General features: G+C 47.7%; 1 protein-coding gene across 11 annotated transcripts in view; it reads right to left on the bottom strand.

Moving 5' to 3' along the window:
* The window catches only part of dlg2 (discs, large homolog 2 (Drosophila)), a 1,642,261-nt gene that overhangs the window by 15,081 nt on the left and 1,611,310 nt on the right, over nucleotides 1-15,870 (bottom strand). For all 11 annotated transcript variants that reach the window (XM_085998865.1, XM_085998867.1, XM_085998869.1 and 8 more), the window contains one exon: nucleotides 14,529-14,638. In XM_085998865.1, coding sequence (XP_085854991.1) covers nucleotides 14,529-14,638 — 110 coding nt within the window. The remainder of the gene's footprint in view (nucleotides 1-14,528; nucleotides 14,639-15,870) is intronic.

The following is a 15,870-nucleotide window of genomic DNA, read 5'->3' as shown; positions in this document are numbered from 1 at the left end:
TAGCTCGGCATACCGAACAGGCAGAACAGGCTGTTGAGGCATTTAATGACCGTGGCGCTGGTCATGTCTGGGCAGGGGAAGGCGAATGGGAACCGGGAGTATTCGTCCACAATGTTCAGGAAGTAAACATTGCGGTCGACGGACGGGAGGGGGCCCTTGAAATCTAAGCTGAGCCGCTCAAAAGGCCGTGTAGCTTTGATTAAGTGGGCTCTATCTGGGCGGTAGAACCGAGGCTTGCACTCAGCGCAAGTGCGGCAGTTCCTGGTCAGAGACCGAACTTCCTCAATCGAGTAGGGTAAGTTGCGGGACTTTATGGAGTGGAACAGCCGCGTGACCCCTGGGTGGCAGAGGTCGTTGTGGAGGGTCTGTAGCCGATCCCCGGTGGCGCTGGCACACATCCCTCGTGAGGGGGCGTCAGGGGATTCGTTAAGGGCCCCTGGCCGGTAAATGATGTCATACTCGAAGGTGGAGAGCTCGATCCGCCACCTAAGAATCTTATCATTTTTGATCTTCCCCCTCTGTTTATTATTGAACATAAACGCTACCGACCGCTGGTCGGTAAGTAGGGTGAAGCGTTTGCCGGCTAGGTAGTGGCGCCAGTGGCGCACTGCCTCCACGATGGCTTGGGCCTCCTTTTCCACGGAGGAGTGTCTGATCTCGGGCCCTTGGAGGGTCCTCGAGAAGAAAGCTACGGGCCGCCCCGCCTGGTTGAGGGTGGCCGCCAAGGCAAAGTCAGACGCATCACTTTCCACTTGAAATGGAGTGTTCTCGTCCACTGCCTGTAGCGTGGCCCGCTCAATATCCTGCTTAATGCTTTTGAAGGCGGCGTGGGCCTCAGCAGAAAGCGGAAAAGAGGATGCTTTCAAGAGGGGGCGGGCTTTGTCGGAGTAGTTGGGGACCCATTGGGAATAATAAGAAAATAACCCCAGGCACCTTTTCAGGGCTTTGGGAGTGTTGGGCAGGGGCAGCTCCCGTAGGGGGCGCAATCGGTCGGGGTCTGGTCCGATTTCCCCATTCTCCACCACGCTGCCTAGTATGCAGAGGCGCGTGGTGTTGAAAACGCACTTGTCCTCGTTGTAGGTGAGGTTGAGTTTTTGTGCGGTTTTCAGGAACCTTTCGAGGTTCGAGTCGTGATCCTGCTGGTTGTGACCGCAGATGGTGACGTTGTCGAGGTAGGGGAAGGTTGCCTGCAAGTGGTGGTCATCGACCATGCGGTCCATCTCCCTCTGGAAGACCGAGACCCCATTCGTCACCCCAAAGGGGACTCTGAGGAATTGGTAGAGGTGTCCGTTCGCCTCGAAGGCGGTGTACGGGCGGTCCTCTGGTCTGATAGGGAGCTGGTGGTACGCTGACTTGAGGTCGATGGTGGAGAACACCCGGTATTGGGCGATTTGGTTCACCATTTCTGATATGCGGGGTAGCGGGTAGGCGTCTAGTTGGGTGTACCTGTTGATCGTTTGGCTATAGTCGATCACCATCCGTTTCTTCTCGCTACCCCTTACCACTACCACTTGGGCGCGCCACGGGCTGTTGCTGCGTTCAATAATGCACTCTTTCAGGAGCCTGTCTACCTCGGTCGCAATAAACCGCCTGTCCTCCCAGCTGTACCTCCTGCTTTTGGTCGCTATTGGCCGGCAGTTAGGGGTAAGGTTCGCGAATAGCGAAGGCGGCTTTACCTTCAGGGTAGCCAGACCGCACACTGTGAGGGGCGGCTGGGACCCACCGTACTTGAGCGTGATGCTTTGGTGGTTGCACTGGAAATCCAGGCCCAAGATCACGCTCGCACATAGATTCTTCATGATTAATACTTTAAAATTATCGTATACAGTTCCGTTAACGGACAATTGTACCGTGCAGTAACCCATAATGGTCGATGTCTGGGTTTTATCAGCCATAGAGATGGTACCCCGAGTAGGGACCACCTTTAGGGAGAGTTGTTGTGCCAGTTCAGGGTGGATAAAACTCTCCGTGCTTCCACTGTCAATTAAACATTTAACCCCGCACCCGTTTACCTCGATGTCCACCATTGATTTGGATAGCGGGTGCGGCCTGGTCTGGTCCACTGTGACCGATGCCACTGTAGGGCCCTGATCGAGACAAGATGGCGTCCACGCTGTCTGCTCATAAGATGGCGGACCCCACGAGGTCGGGCAAGATGGCGTCCAAGATGGCCGCTCCCACGGCGCACACGCGGCGGTGGCGGGTTTTCCGGCGGGGTTCCCTCTGCACACCTTCCCGAAGTGCCCCTTCTTACCGCACTTAAAGCAGGTGGTGCCTTTCGCCGGGCACAGGTTTCTGGTGTGCTTCGGCTGCCCGCAGAAGTAGCAGTTGGGTCCCCGATGCGTCGTGGCTGTCGTAGGGCTTCTGGGGGGAGAGCTGGGCCCCGACGGTGTCGGGCTGCCGGGCGGGGAAGGTGCCTTCCAAGATGGCGGCGCCCTTGGTGCGCACGTGGCGGCGTGGACGGCGCGGGCTGAAGAGTAGGCGTCCGAGTTTCTCTGGGCCACATCCAGGGATCGCGCTGTGTCCGCAGCCTGTTTCAGGTCCAATCCCATTTTTTCCAGCAGTCTCTGCCGGATGTAAGTGGAGCTGAGGCCTGTGATAAAGGCATCACGAACAAGCTCGTCAGTGTACACTGCGGCTTTTACATCTTGGCACTTGCAGTCTTTGCCAAGCGTTTTCAGGGTGCCTAGGAACTCCTCCACCAATTCCCCAGGTCGCTGTGCGCGAGTAGCGAGCAGGTGCCTAGCATACACCTCATTCGTAGGCTGCTGGTAATGCGCCTTTAAGATGTCGCAGGCGGCCGGGTACGTGTCGGCGTCTTGGATGAGGGGGTAAACCCGGTGGCTTACCCAATTCCGCAGAATTCCGAGTTTCATACTCGCAGCGTCCGTAGCGCCTTTGACGGCTGCGGAATTGTCCAGGAAGAATTCCATACACATAAACCAGTGTCCGAAGCGTGCCGATGCGTCCGAAGCATGCTGGTCCAAATCCAAACGTTTGGGTTTCAAGAGTTGATCCATTGTGTTGAAAATTAAGTCAATAAAATTGATGTGCCTCAATAAATCCGAGACTCGATGTTAGCGAAACAAAACAAGGCTTTTATTGACTTAGAAGGTAACACACAGGAGAGAGGTATCTTCCATCCAGAGCTCTGCCGTACTGGATGTGCTGCAGGCTGGGCCAGCTTACATAGGGGCCAGGTATGGGCGGAGCCCTACACATAGTACAATGCAATGGTGAGGAAACGGAACAGAGGTAAGGGAAGTGAAACTGAAACCAACCACAGTCACAGGCAGTGATGAATGGAATATTTCATCACACTCCCCACTACACATTGTACCTAAACCAGGTGGCGGATGGAGGCCTTGCGGGGATTACAGACGCCTTAACGAAGCCACTATGCCGGATAGGTATCCAATACTGCATATACAAGATTTTTCGGCTCATTTGGCTGGCAACTCAATTTTTTCCAAAGTAGATCTCGTCCGTGGATATCACCAAGTTCCTGTGCACCCTCAAGATGTCCCCAAAACGGCGGTCATCACACCGTTTGGCCTTTTTGAGTTCCTCCGCATGCCGTTTGGATTGAAAAATGCGGCTCAGGCCTTTCAGCGACTCATGGACTCTGTGTTACGGGACCTTCCCTTCATTTTCATTTACTTGGATGACATTCTCATCGCTAGTACACTCTTTGCCCGTCTCAGCCAACATGGCCTCCTCATAAACCTAGCCAAATGCCAGTTTGGGTTAACCAGCATTGACTTTCTGGGGCATAGGATCACCTCAGAAGGCGCCGTCCCACTGGCCACCAAGGTAGAGGCAGTTACGGCATTCCCGCGGCCTCACATATTTAAATCTCTTCAGGAGTTCCTGGGGATGGTAACTTTTTATCATCGTTTTGTCCCCAAGGCAGCCCAATTGATGCAGCCGCTGTACGAAGCACTCAAAGGGAAGTCGGGTAAAGATGTTATCACTTGGACACCGCAGATGGACCAGGCATTCCTTGACACCAAGGCGGCGTTGGCAGACGCAACTATGCTTGCACACCCACTCCCGGGCGCGACCATCGCCCTTACTACCGATGCCTCCGATTACGCCATCGGGGCGGTTCAGAAACAATGGGTTGATGGGACTTGGCAGCCATTGGCCTTTTTTAGCCGCCAACTGCGCAAGAACGAGCGAAAATATAGCACTTTTGACAGGGAGTTGCTGGCCCTGTTTTTGGCTATCCGGCATTTCCGTTTTCTCCTAGAAGGGCGCCCGTTCACTGTATTCGTGGACCATAAGCCGCTCACTTTCGCAATGGCCAAAACGGCGGAGCCGTGGTCAGCCCGGCAACAGCGCCACCTTACATTTATATCCGAATTTACGACGGATTTACGACATGTGTCCGGCAAAGATAATCTCGCGGCTGATTGCCTTTCACGTGCCCCAGTCCAGGCAGTTCACCTGGGAATCGATTTCGTCGGGTTGGCGGAAGAACAACTGGCATATCCCGAAGTTCAGGCGTATCGGACCACGCCTTCTAGCTTGCAGGTAGCCGATGTTATGTTCCAATCAGCAGGAACCACGCTCTTGTGCGACACATCCATGGGAGTGCCCCGGCCCATTGTGCCGGTCGAATGGCGTAAGAAGATTTTTCAGGCTATACATGGCTTATCACACCCGGGGATGCAAGCTTCACAACGGCTCATGTCCCGCAAATTTGTTTGGAAGGGAATGCATTTGGACGTTCGGGACTGGACAAACAATTGCGTGGACTGTCAAAAATCTAAGGTCCATCGTCATCTTCCCGGTGCCGGAACGCCGGTTCGATCACGTACATGTGGACTTAGTGGGTCCCCTCCCCGCTTCGCGGGGTTTCATGCATCTCCTGACAATAGTGGACCGCACTACCAGGTGGCCAGAGGCGATTTCCTTGGTCGCTACCACTGCAGCGGACATATCCAGGGCATTTATTTCGTCGTGGGTGGCCCGGTTTGGGATGCCATCTGATATCTCCTCTGACCGAGGTCCACAATTCACGTCAGAGTTGTGGAACGCAGTTGCACAGGGCTTGGGTACCAAGCTGCACCGTACCACCGCTTACCATCCGCAAGCGAACGGTCTATGCGAGAGGTTTCATCGGTCTCTAAAGGCGTCCCTCCGTGCCAGCTTGCGTGGTCCCAACTGGGTGGACAGACTCCCCTGGGTGATGCTAGGCCTCTGTACAGCCCCCAAGGATGACCTCCAGGCTTCATCGGCTGAGTTAGTCTACGGTCAAGCACTTCGAGTACCAGGGGACTTCCTCCCTCCACATACAGAACCGTGGTCGCCTGCTCAGCAGCTCCTTCAGCATCATGAGGTGGCAAAGAATTTCCTGCCTATTCCAACCTCGCATCACAGCCTAGAGGCCTCATGTTCTGGCAGAACTTATGAGTTCCGATTACGTTTTTATTTGGCAGGACGCTCATAGAGATACACTCAGACCACCTTATGCTGGACCGTTTCGTGTCATCTCAGCGGGAGAGAAATTTTTCACGGTCGAGTGGGAGGTAAGTCCGATACCATCTCTATCGACCGACTTAAACCAGCCCATCTAGATCGGAGTGAACCAGTTGTTGCTGCCCAGCCACCTCGCCGTGGATGACCACCGTTGGCTGCTAGACCAGTTATGCAACAGCCCACCATTGAACTGCCTGCTTCTGCCTCATCCTTGCCTACACCTTCTGCTACTGTTTCCTCCACTCCAGATGCACCGCTTCAGACACAGCCAAGCACCGGCTCGTCTCCCAACGTTTCACTGCCTGAAGTTCGTAGTTGTTCAGGCAGAATCATTAAACCTCCTGTTCGTTTGACGCTGTCTGTTAAAGAGAATTCTGGGGGGGCGCCTGTGGCGGAGCTACCAAGAGACACTGGGCAATTAGTAATTACCCTTTAACTACCATGTAGTGCAGCTGTGGACTGCACCTTTAAACTGTATGTAGTTTCTTGCATTTTCGCGTGATGACGTCACGATGCCGATCACGTGACCCCTAGTTGGCGCGGTGAACGTGATGACGTGATGACGTCAGCTTCCAGTACTTAGTAGCAGTCTTAGAGAGGCTGTGAGGCTGCACAGGCCTGTTTACATCTGCTCCTGTAGTTTTACCAGTTAAGTTGTATGTTTATTAAACTTTGTTATTTTGTTTCACTGCGTCGAACTTCATTATTCGGATAGGAACTTCCGTTCCTACAGCAGTTTCTTTCACTTTATTTTTAACCATTTTTTACTCTCCTGTTCTATTACTCTATTTATTCCCTGGCCATCACTGTCCTCCCTTACTTTACTCTTTCCTATGCTCTCCTTTCCTGTTTTGATTATCTTCAGGCTGGTTTCATTTCTTGTCGATACCTCTCCCCCATTTTACTAGTTTAAAGCCTTTGCCACCTCCCTATTTACCCTTTTCGCTAGGATACAGGTCCCATCCCGGTTCAGGTGGAGCCCGTCCCATCGGTACAGCTCCTTTCTGTCCCAGTACTGGTGCCAGTGTCCCATGAAAAGGAACCCCTCTATCCCACACCAGCCCTTTACATAAGAACATAAGAAATAGGAGCAGGAGTAGGCCAATCGGTCCCTCGAGCCTGCTCCGCCATTCAATAAGATCATGGCTGATCTGATCCTAACCGCCAATCCACTATCACAGAACCATCTCCTGAATCTAACAGAATTAGACACATGAAATAGGAGCAGGATCAGGCTACACGGCCCCTGGGCCCGCTCCGCTACCCACAGGGCCATGATCGATCCGAACCTAGACTCATGTCCAAATTCCTGCCCGCTCCCCGTAACCCTTAATTCCCTTTACTTCTAGGAAACTGTCTATTTCTGTTTTAAATTTATGTAATGATGCAGCTTCTACAGCTTTTTGGGGCAGCATATTCCATGGACCGACCACCCTCTGAGTGAAGTAGTTCCTCCTCATCTCAGTTTTGAAAGAGCAGCCCCTTATTCTAAGACTATGCCCCCTAGTTCTAGTTTCACCCATCATCGGGAACATCGTCCCCGCATCCACCCGATCCAACCCCTTCACAATCTTATATGTTTCAATAAGATCGCCTCTCATTCTTCTGAACTCCAATGAGTAGAGTCCCAATCTACTCAACCTCTCCTCATATGTCCATCCCCTCATCCCCGGGATTAACCGAGTGAACCTTCTTTGTACTGACTCGAGAGCAAGTATGTCCTTTCTTAAGTATGGACACCAAAACTGTACGCAGTATTCCAGGTGCGGTCTCACCAATACCTTGTACAACTGAAGCAATACCTCCCTATTTTTATATTCTATCCCCCTAGCAATGAAAGCCAACATTCCATTGGCCTTCTTAATCACTTGCTGCACCTGCATACTAACCTTTTGAGTTTCGTGCACCAGGACCCCCAGATCCCTTTGTACTTCAGTACTTTCCAGTTTCTTGCCATTAAGACAATAACTTGCTCTACGATTTTTCCTGCCAAAGTGCATAACCTCACACTTTCCAGTATTGTATTCCATCTGCCAAATCTCTGCCCACTTACTTAGCCTGTCGATGTCCCCTTGCAGGTTTTTTATGTCCTCCTCACTCACTACTTTCCCTCCCATCTTAGTATCATCTGCAAACTTTGATATGTTACACTCGGTCCCCTCCTCCAAATCGTTAATATAGATTGTAAAGAGTTGGGGACCCAGCACTGACCCCTGCGGAACACCACTAGTTACTGATTGCCAGTCTGAGAATGAACCATTTATCCCAACTCTCTGCCTTTTGTTAGATAGTCAATCGTCTATCCATGCCAGAATATTACCCCCAATCCCGTGATTTTTTATCTTAAGCAATAATCTTTTGTGTGGCACCTTGTCAAATGCCTTTTGGAAGTCTAAATACACTACGTCCACTGGTTCCCCTTTATCCACCCTATACGTTACTTCCTCAAAGAACTCCAGCAAATTTGTCAAACATGACTTCCCCTTCATAAAACCATGCTGACTTTGTCCTATTACATTATGATTATCCAAATGTCCTGTTACTGTCTCCTTAATAATGGACTCCAAAATTTTACCTACCACAGATGTTAGGCTAACCGGTCTATAGTTTCCAGCCTTCTGTCTACTGCCCTTTTTAAATAAAGGTGTTACATTAGCAGTTTTCCAGTCTGCCGGGACCTTTGCCGAGTCCAGGGAGTTTTGGAAAATTATTACCAATGCATCCACAATCCCTACCGCCACTTCCCTCAAGACCCTAGGATGTAAGCCATCAGGTCCAGGTGATTTATCCGCCTTGTGTCCCATTATTTTACCGAGTACCATTTCCTTAGTGATTTTGATCGTGATTAGCTCCTCCCCCCCTTTAGCCCCCTGTTTGTCCAGTGTTGGGATATTCTTAGTGTCTTCTACTGTAAAGACTGATGTAAAATATTCATTCAGTGTTTTTGCCATCTCCGTATTTCCCACCATTAATTTCCCAGTCTCATCCTCTAAGGGACCAACATTTACTTTAGCCACCCTTTTTCTTTTTATATAACTATAAAAACTCTTACTATCTGATTTTATATTTTTTGCTAATTTACTTTCATAATCTATCTTCCCTTTCTTAATCAATCTTTTTGTTATTTTTTGCTGTCTTTTAAAGTTTTCCCAATCCTCTATCCTCCCACTAGATTTGGCTACCTTATATGCCCTTGTTTTTAGTCGAATACTATCCTTAATTTCTTTACTTAGCCACGGATGGCTGTCTTTTCTTTTACACCCTTTTCTTCTCAGTGGAATATATATTTTTTGGAAGTTGTAAAATAACTCCTTAAATGTACACCACTGATCATGTATCGTCTTACCCTTTAATCTATTTTCCCAATCCACTCTACTCAATTCCGCTCTCATACCTTCATAGTCTCCTTTATTCAAGCTTAGCACGCTTGTTTGAGATCCAACCTTCTCACCCTCTAATTGAATATGGAATTCAACCATGTTATGGTCACTCATTCCAAGGGGATCCTTTACTAGGACATTTTTAATTAATCCCATCTTGTTACACAGGACCAGATCTAAGGTTGCTTGCCCCCTGGTCGGTTCAGTTGCATACTGCTCAAGAAACCCATCCCTAATACACTCAATGAACTCATCCTCAAGGCTGCCCTGCCCAATTTGATTTGTCCAATTAATATGATAGTTAAAATCCCCCATAATTATAGATGTTCCCTTATTACAAGCCTCAACTATTTCCTGATTGATACTCCGTCCAACAGAGTTGCCACTGTTCGGAGGCCTATAGACTACGCCCACTAGTGTTTTTTTCCCCTTATTATTCCTTACCTCCACCCAAACTGTTTCATTATCCTGATCTTTTGACCCAATATCATTTCTCTGTATTACAGTGATTCCTTCCTTTATTAACATAGCCACCCCACCCCCCCTTCCTTCCTTCCTGTCCTTCCTGATCGTTAAATAACCTGGTATGTTTAATTCCCAGGCATTGTCACCCTGCAGCCATGTTTCTGTAATGGCCACAAGATCATACCCATATGTAGTTATTTGTGCCATTAACTCGTCTATTTTGTTACGAATGCTACGTGCATTCAGATAGAGAACTTTCAAAGATGTTTTGTGACACTTAGTTCCTGCTTTTGCCCTTTTTATTACTTTACCTTTTACTCCATACCTTCTGCCCCTTCCTGACACGCTCTGGTTTTTAATTTCCCCACTGCTACCTAAGTCTATGACCTTCTCTGTTGTCATTTTTATTATTTGCTCTCTAGGAACCTCCCCCCTACTAGTTAGTTTAAAGCCCTCTCTTAGTCCCAGCACTGGCCCAGCATTTAGCCACGTGTTAATTCTCCTGATCTGACTGCTTCTATGTCAATTTGCATGTGGCTCAGACAATAATCCAGAGATTATTACCCTCGAGGTCCTGCTTTTTAATTTAGCTCCTAACTCCTGATACTCCTTCAGCAGGACCTCCTCCCTGTTCCTAACTATGTTGTTTTTTCTGACATGGACCACGGCAACTGGATTTACCCCCTCCCTTTCCAAATTCCTCTCCAGTTGCCTCGCGATATCCACTCACCCTGGCACTGGGTAGGTAACTCACCCTTCGGGATTCTCATTCTTGGCTGCAGAGGACACTATCTATCCCCCTAATTATAGTAAAGCAAAATAATGCGGATGCTGGATATCTGAAATAAAAACAGAAAATGCTGGAAATACTCAGCAGGTCAGGCAGCATCTGTGGAGAGAGAAACAGAGTTAACAGTTCAGGTCGATGGAAGGGTCATCGACCTGAAATGTTAGGCTCGATTTTCCAAGCTCCGAGGAGGCGGGTTTGGAGGCGGGAGTGGTGGAAAAATTGCAGAATCGGGGGGCAGGAACCCATCCCGCCCCCAACCCGCCTCCGTGCCAATGTCCCAGGAGGCGGGTACCCGACTTGTGCTGGGAGCCGCCTCCCTGAGGCGGGAAGGGGATTAGTGCCAATTAACTGCCTGTTAACAGGTAGTTAACAGGCAGTTTTTTGCCTAATCCCTATTTTTAGCCCTGAAGTGTCGGCTGTCTGGCGGCTCCAAACCACACCAAGTTAGCGAGGTGGACCGTTGGTCTGCAGGGGTTGGAAGGGTCGAGATGTCCGTTGTTCAGGTGGGTGATGGGTGCATGTGTGCAGAGGTAAGTGTAAAGTGTTTTAATAAGTTTTACTTACCTTTACTTTCTCCTGCAGGCTTCCTTCCTTCAGTTCTCGTGAGTCCCTCAGCTCACCGGCACAGAAAGCAGAATGGCCGCTGAACTGTCAAAAGCTGCAGCCTCTGCTTTCTTGTCTGGAGAGCTCTCTAACTGTGTCTGAGTAGAAGGACTCAAGTTAGAAGACAGATTGTCAGTGTTTGACAGCTTCACAGAGCTGTCAAATGCTGATTTTTCATCTGTCAAAAGCTCTTGACAGATGAAATGTCAATCGCTGATGTCACCAGTAACCAGGTGTCCCTTAATTGGCCTGCTAAGCCCGCTGGGCGGGCTCAACAAGGTCAATCAAGGGAAAATAGCGTGGGTTGGCCACAAGTCGATGGAGGCGGGACTACAACCCAAAAAGTGGGAGTCCCACCTCCAAAAGCTCCCCATTGACAAAATCGAGCCCGTTAACTCTGTTTCTCTCTCCACAGATGCTGCCTGAGCTGCTGAGTATTTCCAGCATTTTCTGTTTTTACCCCTAATTATAGAGTCCCTTATCACTACCACATTTCTATTCTGCTCTTCTCCCCCTTGGACAGCCTTCTGAGTCACTGTGCCTTGGTCTGCATTGTGGCTGCAGCCTAGACTTAGAGGTGACTTGATAGAGGTCTATAAAATAATTAAAGGGTTGGATAGCATCCCTATTGATAGATTATTCCAGTTTAACAGCTCGGAGAGGACCAGAGGACATGAGTTTAAACTATGTAAGAGTAAGAATAGGCTGGATGTTAGGCAGTTCTTCTCCCGGAGAATTGTGAGCCTCCGGAGTACATTGCCTGGTGTAGTGGGTGCTGACTCTCTGTGTGCCTTCAAGAAGAAGCTGGTCTGTTTTCTTGACTGGGACAGAGATTGCAACATATAGAAGGTAGGTGTCCTTATAGATAACACTTGGTCCATGTAATCTCCTGGATGTTTTGGTTGGAGAAGAATTTTCCAGAGTATTTTTTCCCTTATTGGCACTGATTTTTTTCTCTTTTTTTTGCCTCTCCCAGGAGATTACATGGCTGCAGGAGGGGGGTGGGAGGTGGGGGAAAGAAGTGTTTAATCACGATGGTCCGGTCATCATGGCGGGACACAGGCTTAATGGATCAGCTGATCTTTTCCTGTCCGTCAATTTGTTTGTACGTTCGTATCATGGGATTTTTCTTGTCCCACCTGAACAGGCAAACTTGTTTTAGCATCTCATCCAAAAGGCAGCATTTCTGACAGTGCAGCACTCCCTCAGTAGTGCACTGAAGTGTCAGCCTACGTTATGTGCTCAAGTGTCTGGATTGGGGCTCATACCCACAATTTTTTGACTGAGAGCAAGAGTGCTATCGCTGAGCCAAAACTGACAATTTTATTCATTCAATTCATTCTGTATAGTGAATAAAAAAATCATGGAATAGATTTACAAGTGTAGTGTACATCGGGCGGGCAATCGGCAGAGTGATTGGGACGCCAGGCTGATGGCCCCAGTGAAAGGCCTGAATCGTATGTACAATAGGGCCTTGAATTAATATTTAGGGAAAACTGCTCAGGTATTTGTGGCACTGAATGGCAGCTCACTGATAGGGGAGGGAACAGGAAATCGGCAGCTCCTCCGGGGAGCTGAGTCGGCATTTTCTGATTGGGGGGGGGGGGGCGGGGTGGGGGGGAATGCAGGGCGCAGAGATTCGGGCATCAGGCGGGTTGTTTTTGTTGGGCCAGGAGCAACAGTAATGCCCCTTTCCCACCAAAAACAAGGATGAAAATCAGCGCCCATCTGTCATCCTATATGTATCTACTTTATAAGATTCTGTATCATAATTATATAGAACTAACTTTTACAGATGCTCTAATACAAAAATTTTAAATTGGGAATTCTGAATGCTGGTCAGCAGATTGTCCAGTGAGATTAATGGTGGTGTCTTAAATAGTAAATCAAGAAGAATATGCACAAGTACAATACCTGTGCACATCTGTCAGAAAGACTTCAAGCAAACTAAAGATGTGGTGGGGTGGCACTGCATAGGTGTACTAACAGTATTCCAGAACCCTTTTTTTAATAAAAGAAATGATCCATGCTATCCTTGGCCATTTGCCACTACTGCCGTGAACCTTTAAGCAAAGTAAAGATTTCAAGTGGAATGAACTTCTGCAAACTGACAGATACTTGTTTGCAAGCACCATTAGCAGCCTGAAGCCAATTACACTGACACAGGGAGGTTCAAGCTGTTGCCACTGTGTGTGCAGTCTGGACTGAAAAGGCTTTGTTAAAATAATGGATCATCTTGTATCCAATGGAATTTGTCAATCATACTGTTTGATTTGAAGTGACATTTTAATTATTGTATCATCACTTATTTTGAAGATACTAATGTGAAACTAATTTTCTGTATCTAGCTTTGAGCAGATGAAATGACGTACCAACATACTGCTCAAATTCAAGACTTATGTGACACTAATTTTCAACAAGTGAAAGTACCACTTGCTGCAGGGCAGAGCAATGACATGGAAGAACCCTGTAGTTTATTTAATTATAGATTACTAAACAGCCCTGCCGCCAATGCTGCTGTGGGGTCACCGGCAAATAGATCCATCCATATGATCATAATGAGTTTCCAGCCAGAAAGCAGCCATTGGCCCTGATATTTACAGAGGTGGGGAGGGAGCGGGGGGTGGGGGAGTGGGGGGGGGGGGGCGCGTGAAAACGACCTTGCAAGGCCGGGGGTGCAGAGGTTCTGCCGAACTTAGTGACACGACCTCATTATTATTTTTTGGATCCATTTCCCTCCTGGCAGCTGACCAAACTGACAGGCTGTTGGCGGCTGGGAGGGAACAGCAGCGGCAGGAGGCCGCATCCAGGGATCCCTGGGGACAATCTATGTCAATTGGGAGGGGGGTAGGTCAGACATCATGGCGGGAGAGACGACATTGGGGCGGGAGGGGGGTAGCGGATAACAGGGCTGGAGGGCAGGGGGAGGTCGGCGATCAGGATGGGGGAGACCAAAGGCTTCCTTGAGGGGATGGGGTGGGGGGGGTGGGGATGAGGGAGCACTCCTGTTCCTCCTGGGCCACAAGGAGTGCCGAAAAAGGCTCTTACCTTGTGGAGCCAGCAGCTCCCCCCTCCCTTTCACTGCCGGGACTCCTGGGAAACCTGCGCAGTCACAGTAAATTTTAAATCAAGCTCCCAAGTGCACTGTCGGAACCTGATTTAAATATGTTAATGAAGTGACCCGCTGACTTGGACGCCACAAAATCTACCAGCGTAAAAGTTGCAATGTGTGCATGTGCAACGGATTAGGCTTTTGATGCATTTGAAGGGTGAACCCCCCCCTCCCCCAGACACTCTCCCGCCCGCCGTGGGGGGTTAATATCGAGGTCCTTAGCAGCCATCACAATGATGGGAACGTAATGGGAGGATGTAGGATATAGTGGCATGCATGCACAAAGCCTACATTCCAAGGATCATTTGAAGCACTGATTATTTTTATTTTAAGAGATAGAGGCATCTGAATTTGACTTGGATCAATTTCAGGCATTAAGTGAACTAACCCAACTTGGATCACTTTGGGTTTGCAATCTTGTATGGTGCTTATTCACAGTGAGTAAATAGGTGGAAACAAGCCATAACTTAGCTGAACATGGGCGAATACCCAGTTACCCAATTAAGCAAACATTGTAATACAGGGTTCCATTGTATGTGAAGTGCTTTGCGATGTTTTGAGACACAATAAAGCACTATATAATTGCTAATCTTTTCATTGAGCTTTGACCCACTAAAGACAGAGGCATTAGGTTAACCTATTCTGTGGTGCTAAACACTGAATATCATAACCACAGAAGGAACAAAATACTTACAGTAATGACTCCACAGACACGGGTTTGATAAAAATAGCAATGGGATAAAGTTGTGCAATTTGTAACCGTTTTATAGCATTTCCTGAAACATCAAGTATGCAATGCTTGCCCTAATGGAAATAAGAAACAACTTGTTATAATTAGCACAGCAAAATCTTCTATATTGACAAAGAACTGGTGAGAAACCTTAAGCTACCATACATAATTTATTTTTCAAAGTAACAAGCACGAAAGATGAACTTACACAATAATTTGCACTCAAGTGTTTAAAAATGACCATTAAATCATTTATAAATTATTTACATCAACCGTTTGATGCCTCCCCATTTAATCCAAAGTATATCTACCTCTGCACAGAGAATGATTAAGAAATGGTTCTGATTCTAACTTTCCAAGCTGAAAGACAATGGGTGGATTTTGCTGTAGGAATAACGGCGAAGCTAACAGCGCTCACCGTTATTAAAGTGTAAATTGGACAACAAAGTTCCAGCAACCGCACATGCGCAGTTAGCGCAGAAATCAGGGAGTTGCACTGGAATTGACAAGCCCTAACTTTTTCTGGCGCCGTTAGTCTCACAGTTACTTCTACAGCAAAATCTGGCCCATAAACCCATTAAACTCACCAGAAAAAGTTAGGGCTTGTCCATTTCAGTGTAAGCATATTTTTAATGGTGTGATAAGTTTTAATTACTGCCAAACAACCTGTCTGGCACACTAAAAGTTAACTCATTCCTTCAGATTTTAATTATTGTTGGAGATTTTAAAAAAAAGTTAAATAATTTATTTTAACTTTTTCTTTCTCTCTATTTCTCTTTCAATCCAATCTTTCTTTCCCTTTCTTTATTTTGTTTTCTGTACCTGAACTGAATGAAACATTCTAACACTTCCTAGTTCAGATTCTGCATGGCTCATTAATGATTCTTCAATCTGATTGGTTAAGCAGATATAAAGTTGCTTGCTCTGTTCACACAGGTCCCAGATCCCTTGTAGAGTGCGCCACAACAAAATGGCTCTCTAATTACAGTAAGTTCTAGTGCAAAATCCCATAGAAAGTCTGTGGGCAAGTATAAGTAACGGCTCGTGCCGTTTGTTTGCCACTAAGAGTAAAATATGGCCCAATGACATTGTTGCTGACAAACAGTTATGTGTGCAGTATACACATAAAAACAAATCCTTTTAAATTCAATCCAGCAAAGTTTTCATCACATCATCAACAACTATGTGACTTGTGATTTTTGCTATGGTGAGATTCTGAAAAATACTCTTAATTTCAGCAAAAAATAACTGAAGCCATCCAGCTCCAATCCTGTGTGGAAACTGTATTTTTCATCACTTTCCTGTC

Source organism: Somniosus microcephalus, chromosome 10, assembly GCF_052327205.1.
Source record: "Somniosus microcephalus isolate GS21.2 chromosome 10, FLI_Smic_1.0, whole genome shotgun sequence".
Taxonomy (NCBI): Eukaryota; Metazoa; Chordata; class Chondrichthyes; order Squaliformes; family Somniosidae; genus Somniosus; species Somniosus microcephalus.
This window is presented reverse-complemented; position numbering and strand designations above follow the sequence as displayed.